The 15,918-nt window shown below is 48.2% G+C and overlaps 1 protein-coding gene across 1 annotated transcript in view; it reads right to left on the bottom strand.

Annotated features, from left to right (window-relative positions):
• Positions 1-15,918, bottom strand: part of LOXHD1 (lipoxygenase homology PLAT domains 1) — a 315,455-nt gene that overhangs the window by 5,228 nt on the left and 294,309 nt on the right. The window contains exons 43-45 of the mRNA XM_065406719.1: positions 7,555-7,725; positions 3,262-3,400; positions 412-573 (exon numbers count right to left, since the gene is read on the bottom strand). Coding sequence (XP_065262791.1) covers positions 412-573; positions 3,262-3,400; positions 7,555-7,725 — 472 coding nt within the window. The remainder of the gene's footprint in view (positions 1-411; positions 574-3,261; positions 3,401-7,554; positions 7,726-15,918) is intronic.

Below are 15,918 nucleotides of genomic sequence, written 5' to 3' on the forward strand. Positions count from 1 at the left end.
ACAGAAGCAGTTTAGAGGCCAATCTTTGAAAAGTGGCCCACAGAATCTAAATGACCAGGTCTAGATTTTCAACGAGTTTAGGAGTGCAGGGCTGTTGGTTTTTTGCAAAATACATGCTGATTTGTTTTATGACTGTGCATCCATCTGCACATGCAAATACTTCACACCAGAAACATGGAAACCATGCATGCGAATTAGACTTGTCTGCGGCAGCTCCTAAATGTTTTAAATATCTTGCCCTTAGTTTTTAAAGCATGCTAAGAATTTTTAAGGCTCAACATGCATGGCTAGGAAAGGTTAACTATGAAGAACCTGGTTACAATACTATTTAAATCTCCCAGGCCATTCTGCCTTTAGCCCCTGGAGTTCTTTATTGCATACTGCATATCTGTTTTGATGGAAACAACTTACTTGTTGCAAAGTTCCATCTCTGTTATGATTATCTCTCGAACATGCCAGTACACATCAGCTTTTGTGGTTGACTTCCTTCCATCTTTTGGACAGTGACCAACACAGATGGCTGCAATATCACCAACATTCTTTGAAGAAAACAGAAATTTGTCTGTTGCTCCCCTGCAGGAAACATAGAAGAGTTTCAATTAGCATCTTGGAGACTGGCAATGACTTGTGTCATGTTGGCATTAAGTAATTTGAGCGTGGCTATGAAAGATATAAAACAAACCTTCATTTAAAGTCATTTGATTTAACCCATAATTATTTATCACAAAGTATAATTTCCGTATTTAAATTCAGTATGTTTCCTGATTAGGATGACACTTTAAATTACTACCACTAGGACCTTCCCGGGTATGTTTGAGCTACTTCACATCCAAAATCAATTTGCCTTGTTATAGAGAAAGCTAAAGAATGACTAATTTTCCCCTAAAGCATTCATTTTTTCCCCTTGACAGATATTGTATCTGTTGTAGATCTACTGAGCATAGCTGCTTTTAAAACCCCTAGTCAAACTACCCCTCCTGCTTTTAAGCTGTTCTCAAGATGGGCTTTTAAGAACAATGCATCTCTGTCAAACATTTGGCCAACTCTTCTGTTGTGTATCTTTAGTAGCTGCCTTATTGGATTAGACCAGTCGTTCTCAACCCGCAGCCCAGTTAGCACACTGCTGCAGCCCAGCTGCATGCTAAAAACACTTCAAAATTTGCCGCTCTGGTCTGGCAGAGGACGGGGCTGGCTGAAGGGGAGAGAGCATAAGGCAGCTTGCAGGAGTGTTCCTACCAGCAGGGGGCTGGTGAGTGCTGCAGGAGGGCAGGGGGCAGGAGAGTAGGTCTCTGGGCAGGGTTGGGGGGGGGGGGGGCAGATCTGGGCAGTGAGGAGGTTGGGCGCTGGAAACTAGGGGTTTGCGGGGATGTTGCAGCACCCCCAGGTTTTAGGTGGGGCTCCACTCCTGGCCTGGCACCTTGGGTCCTGGCTGCCAGCTGCCTGGCCCCACACAGCGGGGTCCCCGTCTGGCTGACAGCTGCCCGGCTCTGCGCGGTGGGGTCCGGCCCCGCGCTGCAGGTCCCCGGTCCGGCTGCCCGGTCCAACGTGGCAGGTCCGGGTCCCGGCTGTCCAGCCCTGCACCCAGGGGTCCACTCCTGGTCCCACTCTGTGGAGGTGTCTCTGGGTAGGGGGGTGCTGGGCACAGGCGACTGTGTGTGGGTTTTGGGGGGGGGAGGGCCCTGTGGTTCTCAACCTGTGGTCCATGTAATACATTGTGGGCCGCATATGCAGCCCACTATGATAAACAGGTTGAGAACCACTGGATTAGACTGTTAGTAAGGCTGTGAGTCTGTCAGGGAGGTTACGGAAGTCACGGATTCCGTGACTTTCCAGGACCTCCATGACTTCTGCAGCGGTGGGTGCGGCTGGCCTGGGGGCACCCGAGCAGCCTCCGCCCTCCCCTCCCGCAGCACCCAAAATTTAGTCGGGGGTATATAGTACAAGTCATGGACATGTCACAGGCCATGATTTTTTGTTTACTGACCGTGATCTGTCCATGACTTGTACTATATACCCCTGACTAGAACATAGCCTTAACTAGTAGTTCATCCAGTTGTCTGTCTCCAACAGTAGACAATGCTTAATACTTCAGAGGAAGGAATCCTAGCCCCATTATACCCCTGGCCAATTGTGTAAATAGAGGAGGTTCCTTCCTAACCACCACAGACAATCTGCTTATTCTGTGAAATATGTTTTTCTCGTTGTTTCTTTTTATTGCAGTCCTATCCATCCCCAAACTGTGCCAAACCGCTTCATAACAGGAGCACAGCACTGGTTAACAGATGGAGGTTTCCTCGTATCATGGCTGTTCGCTGTTGGTCACTGATGTTTAAAATAGCTACATACACACTGGTGCCATTAATATTAGAGTCCAATTTACTTATAAGTTTGCCTGCTTTGGAAGGAACTCTCTTGAGTTCCTGACAGAAAAACACTCCCTCCCTCCACAACAAACAGGCTACTCTAATATTCTTTGTGGTCTACGGGCAGCATACTGTGTACAGTGTCCATAAACAAAAACAACACAAAACATATCTCATGGATACTAATAACTAGAGGGGTTTGACCAGTTCTTGGTGTGTTCAGGTGTAGATTTGAAATGTGGAAGAGGGACTCTCATTCGTTTCATCTACATAAAGGTGCCGCCAGCCAGTCTATACACTACACATAATAGCGCCCATTCATATCTGCAGTATAAAGTTTTCTTTCATCATTTCTCTCTCTCCTTTTCTTGCACCCAGGACATATACCAGAGATCTCTCATTCCTAAACCAAAGATTTGGAATGTTAGGTCAGATCTAAACAGCACTGACAACATTTAGCCTGGACTTATTTTTACTCTCTTCCACCCCAGCAACCTTCTGTCGGAGATGTTAAAAACACCTCCCCCTCAGATGAGTTCTTCTACAGCTCCTCCCAGCTGAGCCTGTTGGGGTTCCCCTTAGGCTCATCTGGCAAACCCCTAAAGTATCATGACCCTTGTTTAAGTTTTGAAGGATATGTGCACACATATATGTACGTGTCCAATCCCCAGATGGACATTTCTGCTCATTCATAAACTTGGCCTCCAGAGGCAAACGTTACTTCTTTCTTCCACATTACTACCTGTTGTATCTTTCGGAAAGGAAAGTAAGAAATGGTCTGACACTCCTAATGCCGCTCCATGGATCCGCCAGAGGAAGGGAGGGAGGGGCCTTTGTAAGAGAGACACAGCTGGTGACATTCCCTTCCTGCTCACCCATCAAGGCCTATCTCACCTACCTTGTGAATTTCCTTTTTTTGGAGGAATTTTCCAGAAGGAATTCTTTTGAGCGGCCCTTCTTTCCTTCTAACATGATCCAGATGTTTTCCTTCGTTTCTGCATCCTCTGTGTCGCTCGTCACTGTGACAATCTCATAGGCTTCCAAGGCAAAATTAAAGCACAAAATTAAATAGCCAGAGCAGAGCAGATGCAATCAATGACAATGGCCAGACAGAGACTTGTCTATTGGACTGTCACTATGGCCTTCAGATAACGGGAGCTTTGCCATTGACTCCTGTGGGGCCAACATTTCACCCCAGGGAAGGAATAAACAGAATAGGTTTAGGATGATCAACAAGCAGGAGTGTCTGGGGCTACGCTTGAGTGGCTCTCTTCTTTCAGAGAACTCAAAGGGCAGTTGTGAGCAGCTGTCCCTCTGCCCTGATGGCAGGTGTGCTGCAGCGGTTGATATTGTTTCCTGTCTTGCTCAATGTGGCTATGAGGCCACTAGGATGGTTAGTGAGGCTACAGGGGCTGCAGTGCATTCAGTATGCTGATGACATCTGTGCCTCCATCATGTCTCACCTGGCTGGAGCAGTGGGATGAATAACCTTGTGCCTAGATGAATGTGCGGCTTGAATGAGAGCTAACTGGATGCAATTCCATCAAGACTGAGATCGTGTTGCTGGGTTGTGGAAGCAGCTGAGGAGCTGGTGGAATTCATATGGACACCCCTCATTGAGGGAGCGCAACCACCATTTGTAAAACAGGTCCGCACTTCATGTGTGTGTATATGGGGGCGAGGTATTAGGTCATGGGCAGCTCCTAAATGCCCAGGCAGTGGCTGTAGCCAAGAGTGCTCTCGTCCATCTCTCCCTGGCAAAACGATTTACAACCTTCTCTCTCCTGTGGGAATCCTCTCACAATTGTCTATTCCTTGACCACCTCATAATTAAACTGCTGTAAGGTGCTCCCAATGGGGTTATACCTTGGGACCACCAGGAAGCAGCAGCTAGTGCATAATGCCGTAGCCTGCTTATTAAGGGGAGTTACACATTGGGAACACTTTAGATTAGTGTTCTGTAATCTGCACTGGCTTCCAGTAAGCTTCCAGGTAGAATTCAAGGTTTTGGTTTTAAACTATAAAGCCCTAAACTGGTTTTGGACCTGGTACCATGAGAGATCACCTCTCGGTCTGTCATAAGCAGCCACGGATGAGATCATCAGAGGCGCTTTCAATACAAATAAGAAGGAGCTGCTGACAAGGCATTCTCTATGAGGGTTCCATGATTTTGGAATTTGCTCCCTCACTGGTCTGCCAGAGCTTGGATTTGTTAACTTCCTGAGCATGCTGCAAAGCTCATCTTCCCCCCACCCCTGTACTTTGTTTAGTCTGCTGAGGAGGGAATGGATTGAGGAGGGTGTATTTTTGGACAGTCCGTTGACTAAGTTTATATTGTAAATTTTAATTTATGAGACAGGGACCCAGAGCACTGGAGGGGCCCCTCCAGATGTATTTTAAACACCCGAAGAAAATAAATTAAAAAGTAAAACAAAAGTAGTCAACATCCTTTATCAGAATAATTTCCATTCTGGTTTAAAAACATAAGAATGGCCATACTGGGTCAGACCAATGGTCCATCTAGTCCAGTATCCTGCCTTCCAATACTGGCCAATGTCAGGTGCTTCACAGGGAATGAGCAGAACAGGGCAACTATCAAGTGATCCATCCCGTTGTCCAGTCCCAGTTTCTGGCAGTCAGAGGTTTAGGGACACCCAGATCATGGGGTTGCATCCTTGACCATCTTGGTTAATAGCTATTGATGAACCTATCCTCCATGAACTTATCTAATTAATTTTTGAACCCTGTTATACTTTTGGCCTTCACAACATCACCTGGCAATGAGTTCCACAGGCTGACTGTGTTGTGTGAAGAACTTCCTTATGTTTGTTTTAAAACTGCTGCCTATTAATTTCATTGGGTGATCCCTACTTCTTGTGTTATGTGAAGGGGTAAATAACACTTCCCTATTCACTTTCTCCACACCATTAATGACTTTACAGACCTTTTTCACATTCCCCCTTAGTTGTCTCTTTTCTAAGCTGAACACTCCGTCTTTTTAATTTCTCCTCATATGGAAGCTGTTGCATAACCCTACTCATTTTGTTGCATAACCCTACCGTTCTCTACAGATTTTTCCAATTCCCATATCTTTTTTTGAGCTGGGGCAACCAGAACTGCACACAGTATTCAAGGTGTGGGTGTACCATGGAGTTATATAGAGGCATTATGATATTTTCTGTCTTATTATCTATCCCTTTCCTAGTGGTTCCTAACATTCTGTTCTCTTTTTTTTTGACTGTCGCTGCATATTGAGCGGATGTTTTCAGAGAACTATCTATAGTGACTCCAAGATCTCTTTCTTGAGTGGTAACAGATAATTTAGACCCCATCATTTTATATGTATAGTTGGGATGATGTTTTCCAATGTGCATTACTTTGCATTTATCAACATTGAATTTTATCTGCCATTTTGTTGCCCAGTCACCCGTTTTGTGACATCCCTCTGTAAATCTTTGCAGTCAGCTTTGGACTTAATTATCTTGAGTAACTTTGTATCATCTGCAAACTTTGCCACCTCACAGTTTACCCCCATTTCCATTTCATCTCTGAATATGTTGACCAGCAGAGATTCCAGTACAGATCCTTGGAGGACTCCACTATTGACCTTTCCATTCTGAAAGCTGACCATTTATTCCTGTCCTTTGTTTCCTGTCTCTTAACCAGTTACCGATCCATGCTTACTTTGCCTAAGAGCAGGGCCATCCCTAGCTATTCTGGGGCCCCACGCAGCCCCCCTGCAGGGGTGTGTATGTGTGGGGCCCCAGGCCTCCACGTGGGGGAGCGGGGGGGGCCTGGCCCCAGGCCTCCGTGGGGGGGCAGGGCTGGCTTGGGGGGCAGGGGGGAACCACCCCCCAGCACTCACCAGCGGCGTGGCTGGGGCCGGGTTGCTACACTCCCGCCGCCTGTGAGTGCAGCCCCGGCCCTGCTGCAGAGCTCAGGGGAGTGAGGGCGGGGAAGAGGCGGGGCGGAGCAGCGGCAGGGGCCCTGGGGAAGAGCCGGAGCAGGGGCTTGAGCAGCACGCAGCTGCGCAGGGCACCAGGGAATGTGGTGCCCCAAATTTCCTGGCGCCCTACACAGCTGCGTACTTTGCGTATGGGTAAGAACGGCCCTGCCTAAGAGCCTTGTACTTATAAGTACCTTAGATAGATGAATGGCATATTATGCAAGGGTGTCCAATTGAATGGACAGAGTTGAATTAAGCTGAAGTAGGGTGACCAGATAGCAACTGTGAAAAAACGGGATGGGGGGGGGGAAATAGGTGCCTATATAAGAAAAAGGTCCCAAAAAACAGAACTGTCCCTTTAAAAACGGGACATCTGGTCACCCTAAAATGAAGGATTTGTTAGGGTATGTCTGCACTTGCAGCTGGGGGTGTAATTCCCATCTCGAGAGCTAGCATGGGTTTGTCTCTTCATCAAGCTAGTGCACTAACAATAGAGTGTGGCTACAGCAGCACAAGTGGTGGGAGAGGCTAGCTGCCCTGAGGATGTGCCTAGCGCCTCAGACAGGTCTGTACTCGAGGCAGCTTCACATCACCACAGCTGCACTCTGTTCTTAGCATGCTAGCTCGATGAAAGCTAGCACGGGTATGCCTCATCGAGCCGGAAATCACACCCCAAGCTCCACGTGCAGACATACCTGGGGTGACATGATATAAATTCTCCAGACTCCTCAGGGCAGGGACCTGTGACATGCCTGGCACTTTTGTCGGAGCTATGAAATAATAATGCTTTCTCCCTGACCACTGACCTCAGTGGAGTTACCCTGGTGTCAAATCAGGAATAACTCAGAGCAGAATCAGGGCTATGGGGTTTTAAACCCTGCAGTCGAGCTTGCAGCCCCAAGGCAGCTGGGGCAATGTTACCTGTATGCCTTTGGAAACTGAACTTATTTTCCACCTTAAAGATTCAAGCCCATTATTTCTAATGAAGACATAACCTTGTATTATCTCTGCATAGTGCCAGCCTCAACAGATGCATATGGTGCCATCTTCACTTTCAGCCTAGAGTGAGACTAAGTGTGCTTCCTCCTCATAAATCTTCTCTCACAAAACCACGGTGCTGGGTATCGACAGGCACTGAGGTAAACTACGCCTGAGAAGCACCAAGTGCCAGTCCGGTGACTCTCAGCTGAGTGGTTTCAATAGCTCCAGCCATCCGGTGACTCTCAGAGAAAGTCTCCAACTTACATGTGCGCTCCTTCAGTTCCAGGATGTCGTTATTGGCACAAGCCAGTTCTCTTATGAGCTGACCGTCATCTTCGCCTTTAGCCAGCCAGCGATCACACTGGAAGCGGAACGTCTTATCCAGGGTGGCGTCTTTCACGTCGATGTATTCCAAGTGCCAGCCAGGTGCAACTCCTTTTTGGTGAAAAAGAACAAATATATAATGCTTGGGTAGGTGACATACACATCGCCAGAAGGAACCTGTGGGCACTGAAAAGGTATGACCTTTGTTTAGAAAGGGCCATAAGCGGGCCTGGTGCTCTACAGAGGCAGAGAAGACAAGGTCGCTACCCTGTGGAGCTTATCCTATAAGGACCACATTCTGATCCTCTTACTCTGGCTGCGTGGCACCTTCCCTCTTGACTAGATTCACTGGTTTCTAAAAAGGAATCTGGTCCTACATTAAAAGAAATATCATGAGTAAGGAGGCAGGGCAGCCAGTTGTAGGGCAGCAGCAGCAGAGGAGGTCCCCCCTCCTCTGGACCCCAAGAAGGCTCCCCACATGTTGGGGAAGAGTCAGACTAGGTGAACTGGACCGTAAGTTCTTCCACTCTTTCTGAACCCCACTTTGCTATTATTGCAGATATCCTTGTGAAGGGCTGCTGGGGCTAGCTCTGTGTTGAGAGGAGAGTTCACAGTGGATATATCATAGATGCCATTAGAGAGTCAAGATTTACCTCACTGCAATCTCTATAATACTAATTATTTCGTAGTCTAAGTATAGGGCAATGTAACTGTTAGTAAATTGGACTTTTTAAATGGGGACCATCATATGTGTGTGTGCACACACACCGTGACATGCCTGTAGACACATAAGAGATCTCTCTCTACAGAAGAGATAGACAGATGTATACACTTATTCTGGATTGATCCTTTTAATTATCCCCTACATTTTTAATTTAAAAACCCAGGGTGAAGAGCTGGAGACTCTGTCTTTTGAAAATCTGGCCCATTGTGTCTGGGGTTGGGAACGAAGCAGCACTCTGATACATGACAATGATTCTTGCGTTTACACCCAGGAGCAGACCTGCCGAGTAAGAAGGTGCTGCATTGGCTCAGCCGCCTTTCAGGGAATGAAACCTCAGTTGAAGCATTCTGTTTCAAAGCTCTCTTTGTAAATGGACCCAGATCCATCCCTGTTGTAACTCCTTTGAAGCCAATGGAATTACACCACAAAAAAAAGTAGCCTATTGTGGGCCAGATCCTCAGCCCAGCCTGGGCTGGGTTCTAGCGAGATATGGGAAGGGTAAAGAGTGGGAGCATCTCGTGCTCATGCAGCTGCTCCTTAGCTTCCCTAACATAGCCCCATGGCAGAGAGACCAGAGGATCCACTGCTCTGCAGATCCGCCGGCTTCACCCCTCCCTTGGCCTACTCAGTCCTAAGCCTGTGTAAGCTGCCCTGCAGAGATCCTCTAAAGCAGCATTTCTCAAACTGGGGGCCCTGACCCAAAAGGGGGTCATGAGGCTATTGGGGGGGGGGATGTCATGAGATCACAAAAAATAGGGTTACATACATCCAGGTTTTCCCAGACATGACCTTTTTTTTTTGTCCTCCGATCTCTGTCCGGGTGGATTTTTGGAACACGAATATCCATGATTTTTCCTTGCTTGTCCCTTTTCCTTGCCTTCAGAGCTGGGCAGCCAGAGACCAGTGGCTGCTGGCCAGATGCCCAGCTCTAAAGGCAGTGGTGCTGCCAGCAGCAGCACAGAAGTAAGGGTGGCATGGTATGGTTACTTAGTTCTGTAGGGATCTGCTCTGACACCGCAGAAGCTATGTCTGGTACCAAGAATGGGAGGGCGGGGTCATCACAGCCTGAAATGTTTTCAAAAGGGGACCCAGCAAAAAAAAGTTTGAGAACCTCTGCTCTAGAGCAGCCCCGCAAGCGGATTCCCTCTCCCACCCTGATCCCACTGTCTGTAGACGCAAGGGCTGACTTTGTCTCTCAATGTGCATGGTTTGCTTTATGCTTGTAACAGACCTGTTCCTTGAAGACCTAAAACTGATGCCAACAGGAGCCTGGGACGCACAGAAGGGGCTGGGATCAGGCCAAGGTGCACTGTACGAAAGCCTAGAGGGACTTTATTGACTTTGCTGCACTTATGCTGGGGATGAACTTGGACCAATGTGTTTGTTTCTGCTGCAGTTTTATAAGCTATTAAATACTAAGTGACTGACCAGTCACTGCTTTTTTTGTACAACCTTAGTCTTAAAAATAGTCCTGGTCACTGCTATGCCTTTGTCAAACATGCTTTTTTCTGATCACCATAACAAGTGTTGATTACCCAGATCAATGTTTTCAACAAAAGCTACTTAATTCCGAGCCTGTTCTCCGGTCATTGAAATCCCCAGCAGCAAACCTGTCCTAATAAAACCCATGGCTATGACACGTAGGCTTCCTGCATGGTCCCACTGCTGGAAGTGACATTTTCAATAGCAAGCAAAACACTTCAAATGTAATTAGAGGAGGAGAAGAGCTTTGGGGAAAACAGAATCACTTTGCTGGCTCGACTCTGGCAGTTGTATAATTTAGTGTCATGTAGGGAGATGTATTATCTCCTCCAAGCAACCTTAGCCACAAGGAGCAGTTCAGTTCTTCCATCTGTTTTCTGTTCATGGGATTGCTGGAGTTGGCAAGTGTGAAAAGATGGCCCCGGCCCCATAGACTAGCTAGTCATGTCTATGGTCTGCAGACACCGATTCTTTACAGTTGTATGAGAAAAAACCATTTCAGACCTACTCAGAAATAGTTATAAGCTCCCCTTCCCAATTATTGAGACCTCCCTTCCTGCTGGGCATAACCAGAGGGGATGCGTGGTTGGGGGGTGGCGCACCCAGAATGTTGCCAGGGTTTGCTGGCCCCACTCGGTCACATGCTTCCTCAGGGCCCGTCCCTGCACAGCAGCTGCTGAAGCTGGCAAGCTGGGAGCCACGGCCCTCGGGGCTAACACCTAGGAGTTGCAGGGAGGGGCCGCTGAGTGTAAGAGGAGAGGTGTCTTGGGGGGGGAGGGGGCGTGACTCAAGCTCCTGGGGGGGGGAGCTGAACCTTTAAATTGTGCCCCTCCACTCTCAGTATGCATCGGTCAATTCAGCCCCCACCCCAGTCCCTCTGCTGCAGGGCAGAAATCCCGAGCTCCATCCCCAATCTGGTAGGCAGACACTGGGGGGGGGAGGGGGGAGCTCTGCGAACTGTACTTTAACTGTACACATGTGGCTCGCAAGCCGCAGTTTGGCCATCCCTGAATAATAACATCTGCAATTACTAGTACTTGAGACGGATTTCAAAAATCCACATCAGGTAGTAAAATGACCGTTTTAGGGGGTCAATAAGCAACTGTGTTCCCCATTCCCTCACTACAGCACTGCACAATTGGCTGGGTGCACTATGGCTTTCTTTTAGTCTTCCTCTAAAACATTAGATACTGGCCACTGTCAGAGCTAGAGCTGATAATGCATTCCCATCCATGTGGCCCTGCTACACTACTCCTGCTTATCTGCCCACCAGCCGCTCTATTTGACCATATTAGGCATCATCTGTAAAATGGGACAATACAATTTGATCATATTGACATATTGATCGGAAACTCAAAACAAATGTGTGAGGTCATCAGAGTGGGGAGAGACATGCTGGTAGATGAGGTGTCAGTTCTTGCCAAGGTTGTAGGTGTTAGGGTTACCATATTTGAACATTCAAAAAAGAGGACACTCCATGGGGGGGGGAGGGGAGAGTCGGCCCCGCCCACAGTCCACCCCCACTCCTCCCACGCTCCGCCCCCACTCTGCTCCAGGTCCCGGCCCCTCCCCGCTCGGCCCCGCACCCCTCCTCACCCCCTGGCCCGCCGCTGGTTTGCTGCGTCCCTCCTCAGTGCCCCACCCACCGCTTGCCTCCTCCCACCTGCCACTCATCTCCTCACTCCCTTGCCAGAAACCCCCATGCCCATCCCGAGAACCCCCGCCTGCCACTGGCTCACCACTTCTTGCCTCCTCATCCCCGCCTGCCCACTCACTGCTGGCTCCTTCGCTGCTCGCCTCTTCAACCCCCGCTGCCCACCGCTGGTCTTTTCACCACCACCCCCCGCGCCTGCTGCTGGCCCGCCTCCTCGCCCTCCCGCCCACTGCTGGCTCCCTCACCGCTCGCCTCTTCACCACCCCCCACCCGCCGCTGGCTTGCCACTCGTCACTTGCCTCTTCACCCTCTCCGCCCACCACTTGCCTACTCACCCCCCCACCCACTGCTGGTTCACCGCTCGCCTCTTCACCCCGCCTCACTTGCCTACTCACCCCTCCTGCTGCAGGTCCCTCTGGCTCCTAGGATCAGGGGCAACCAAGGGGTCTCCACGTGCTGCGCCCACCACAAGCGCGAGCTCTGTGGCTCCCATTGGCCGGGAAAAGCGCCAATGGGAGCTACCGGAGCCGCGGAGCGGGGCTTGCAGGCATAGGTGCTGACTTTTGGTTTTGCTGGTGGGTGCCCCACCTGGCCCTGCCCCTTCCCTGAGGCCCTGCCCCCACTCTGCCCAAGGCCCCGTTCCCACTCTGCCTCTCTCTGCTCCCCACTCCTGTTGGCTTGGTCTAGCACCTGACTCCATCCACTCACTCAAAGTGACACAGGAGGTTCCCCTCCTTAGGGTAGGAAAGGTTGCCTACTGGTTAAAGCACAGGCCTGGGGCTCAGGTGTTCTGAGTTTGATTCTCTGCTCTGCCACAGACTCCCTGCTTAGTCTCAGGAAAGTCACTTCATCTCTCGGTGCCCTAGATCCCCCCTTCCAAATGGGGCTAATGCTTCCCTGCTTCCTAGGCTAAATCCATTCATGCCTGTGTGATGATGGGGGCAATGGAGGTATCAAGGTTTGACATTCACAGCATCCCCTGGCAATGAGTTCCACAGGTTGACTATGTATTGTGGGAAGAAATACTTCCTTTTGTTTGTTTCCTATCAGCTCTAAGCAGGGGCGGCTCCAGGCACCAGCGCAGCAAGCGCGCCCCTGGGGCGGCAAGCCGCGGGGGGCGGCCTGCCAGTCACTGTGAGGGCAGCAGTTAGGCAGCCTTCGGCGGCATGCCTGCGGGAGGTCCGCCGGTCCCGCGGCTTCGGTGGCAATTCGGCGGTGGGTACGCCGAAGGCGCGGGACCGGCAGATCACCCACAGACATGCCGCCGAATCCGTGTGACCAGCGGACCGCCCGCAGGCCGCCTGACTGCCGTGCTTGGGGCGGCAAAAAACATAGAGCCGCCCCTGGCTCTAAGACACCTGAGGGTGTATTTCCAGTAGATACAAATGTTATCATCTTTTTCCAACGGCAGTGTGCTTTCTTTTCCTATTAAGTTACTCAGCAATTAGAAATAAAGTCTTAAAAACATTGTAATCTATTTATACAATGCATTTGATATTTCTCCAGCACAAATGAAAACACACTCCAGTTCAAGATATTAAAGGTATAAAGATTCAAAACATAAAAACAAATTTAAAAATTGAACTTGCATTTACAAATGACTGATCTAAAAGCCTGTTTTAGCTCTGGAAACAGTTCAGTTTTACAATGTAATAAGAAATCCTGAGTATGTACCTACAGTGACTGAACTGGACGATTCTTAACTGTGGTCTTAATGAAAATACAATATGACACTATACGTCTTAAATGTTAAGAAAATTTGCCCTCTAAACAATGTCATTTTCAAGGGCATACTCAAATGTTAAAGAAGTTACTAAAGAGACCTGTTCTAAGGCTGTAATAACCAGGTAGAATTAAAAGCACTCCGGGAGGGTTTTTTTTTTTTATTAATAAAAGTCCCCAGGATCCATTGACTATTTCAAGAAAAAAGATTGAGAAGCAGACGTATGTACAATAATACTTCCTCTGATTTCCATCAAGAGCAATTGAAATGTCTCAGGGAAGAACTGACTGTGACACTGAAAATAAAACCAATCAGCTTTGTGGGAGAGACTTGAGATCAGCACTCACCAGGTCCCTTCTCTAGGCCAAGGCTAGCCAGAAACTGCTCTCTCCTGAGTCTCATCCTGTCAGCTGGGTGGGAACTATTTATCCACGTGAAGTGCTTTGAGTGCACCTCTGGCCCAGGGGCTGCTAGCTGCAGGGGAGGGGATTTCTAACTCGCACAGGCTCTCAGCCGCTCAGCCTGAGGGGGCATTTGAGAAACTCCTTAAAGACTCCCTCTGTGTGCGAAGAGGTGGGGTGGACAGAGCAATTCAGACAGCTCTCTTGCTCCCAGCCTTGGAGCAGCAGCAGCCCACGCAATGGGGAATTTACATTTCCCACAGCCCAGAGCCGAGGGGGAGAGAGGAGCTGCTGATCCAGCTCCTCCGGGACAGCCGTATCAACTTCTTGCTCAGGGAGGAGTAAAGGCCTGCTCTGCCCTGGAAACGGACCACTTTTACCTGCCATGGGAGCCGGGTTGGAAACTGCAGCCACACGCTGCTCACCTGCTGGCTTCCTGCCAAAACAGCTGACAGGCGGCTGCGCACTACAGTAGATTGGTTAGAAACAGCTAATCCAGCCTCCCGCCAAAGGTTCATGGGGCTGATTTGCAATTGCCACAACTGATTATCTAGGGTTACCATGCCTCTGTATTTTCCCGGACGTTTTTAGATATTAAAAAATTCCTCCCGGATAGGGATTTAAGAACTAAAAAGCCGGACATGTCTGGGAAAATAGGGACGTATGGTAACCCTAGTAGGTGTCAGCTGAACACTGACAAACTCATAGCTGGAAACCAGACCAGCTCACCTGTATGTTAGTATTGCTCAAGAGACTTGTAAAGATGTGTTGAGTCTCCATAAAGGCTTGTAAGTTGCTGCATGTGTTCAGCTTACTTGTAATGTTTGTATCCCGTGCTTTAAGGTGATATGTACGTTTTGCTTTATAACTGTAAAAGCTGTGAACTTGTGAACCCAAGCTGGAGGAGGGTTCCCTCACTCATCAAGAAAGACTATCAAATCTAAGTGGGCCATTGTGAACCATCACAATACAAAGACTGAGCAAATAGCCCTTTCACAGGATACTACAAGGAAGCTGGTTCCATCAGCTGGAATTCTGGAAGAAGGGAACAAAGACCACTCACATGAAAATTCTACATCTCTTTGCTGTTTGGATTCTCACAGAGCTGGAGCTAGGAAACAGAAGCAGAGACCCCCAGGCTCAACCTGGGCTAGCCCTAAAAGACATTCAGTGCGGACAGTGGATGTCACCTTTTGGGACCATAAACTGTAATTCAATTGTGTATACATGTTGCCTGCTTAAATATGTAAATAACTCTCTCATTTCTTTTTCCTGGTTAATCAATTCTCAGTTAGTTAGTTTTTACTATAGGGTTGGCTACAAGTGTTGTCTTTGATGTGAGAGCTGAGGTACAAATTGACCTGGTTTGAACTGGTCGGTTGGAACTGGACCTGGTCGGTTGGAACTGGCAACAACCTGAATATTTTGTGAGCTTTGGTGTAAGTGACCATTTATCACTAAGTCCAGCTTGCCAAGGTGGCAAGATAGATTGGAATGTGGACACAAATCAGACGTCAAGAATTAGAACATTCAAAAACCAGTTGGAGAATACTTCAACCTCCCTGGTCACTCGATTACAGACCTCAAAGTCACAATACTCCAACAAAAAACTTCAAAAACAGACTCCAACGAGAAACGGCAGAATTGGAATTAATTTGCAAACTTGACATCATTAAATTAGGCTTAAATAAAGACTGGGAGTGGATTGGTCATTACACAAAGTAAAACCTATTTCCCCATGCTAATTTCCCCCCCATTGTTACTCACACTTTCTTGTCAACTGTTGGAAATGGGCCATCCTGATTATCACTACAAACGTTTTTTTTTCCGCCTGCTGATAATAGCCCACCTTAACTGATTACTCTCGTTAAAGTTAGTATGGCAACACCCATTTTTTTATGTCCTCTGTATCTATATATATCTTCCTACTGTATTTTCCACTGCATGCATCCAATGAAGTGGGTTTTAGCCCATGAAAGCTTATGCCCAAATAAATTTGTTAGTCTCTAAGGTGCCACAAGTACTCCTCATTCTTTTTTCATGGTAAAACTGCTACAATACTTAGGAGTTCGCATTTGTTACTGAGTTGGTGAAATCTAATTATAGAACATACCACCAGTCTGGGGTGCCTGCCCTGCTTTTGACAGTCTGCCCTGAGGTGGGAACCACGCCAGACAGCATGTCAGCGAGATATTCCTTTATATACTTTTATTTAGCATTTTTCATCAGTGGATCTCAAAGTGCTTTCCAAAGGAAGTCCATATCAAGAACAAATCATGCCAAACCAACCTAATTTCCTTCTTTGACAGGGCTATTGGCT

Source organism: Emys orbicularis, chromosome 6, assembly GCF_028017835.1.
Source record: "Emys orbicularis isolate rEmyOrb1 chromosome 6, rEmyOrb1.hap1, whole genome shotgun sequence".
NCBI lineage: Eukaryota > Metazoa > Chordata > Testudines > Emydidae > Emys > Emys orbicularis.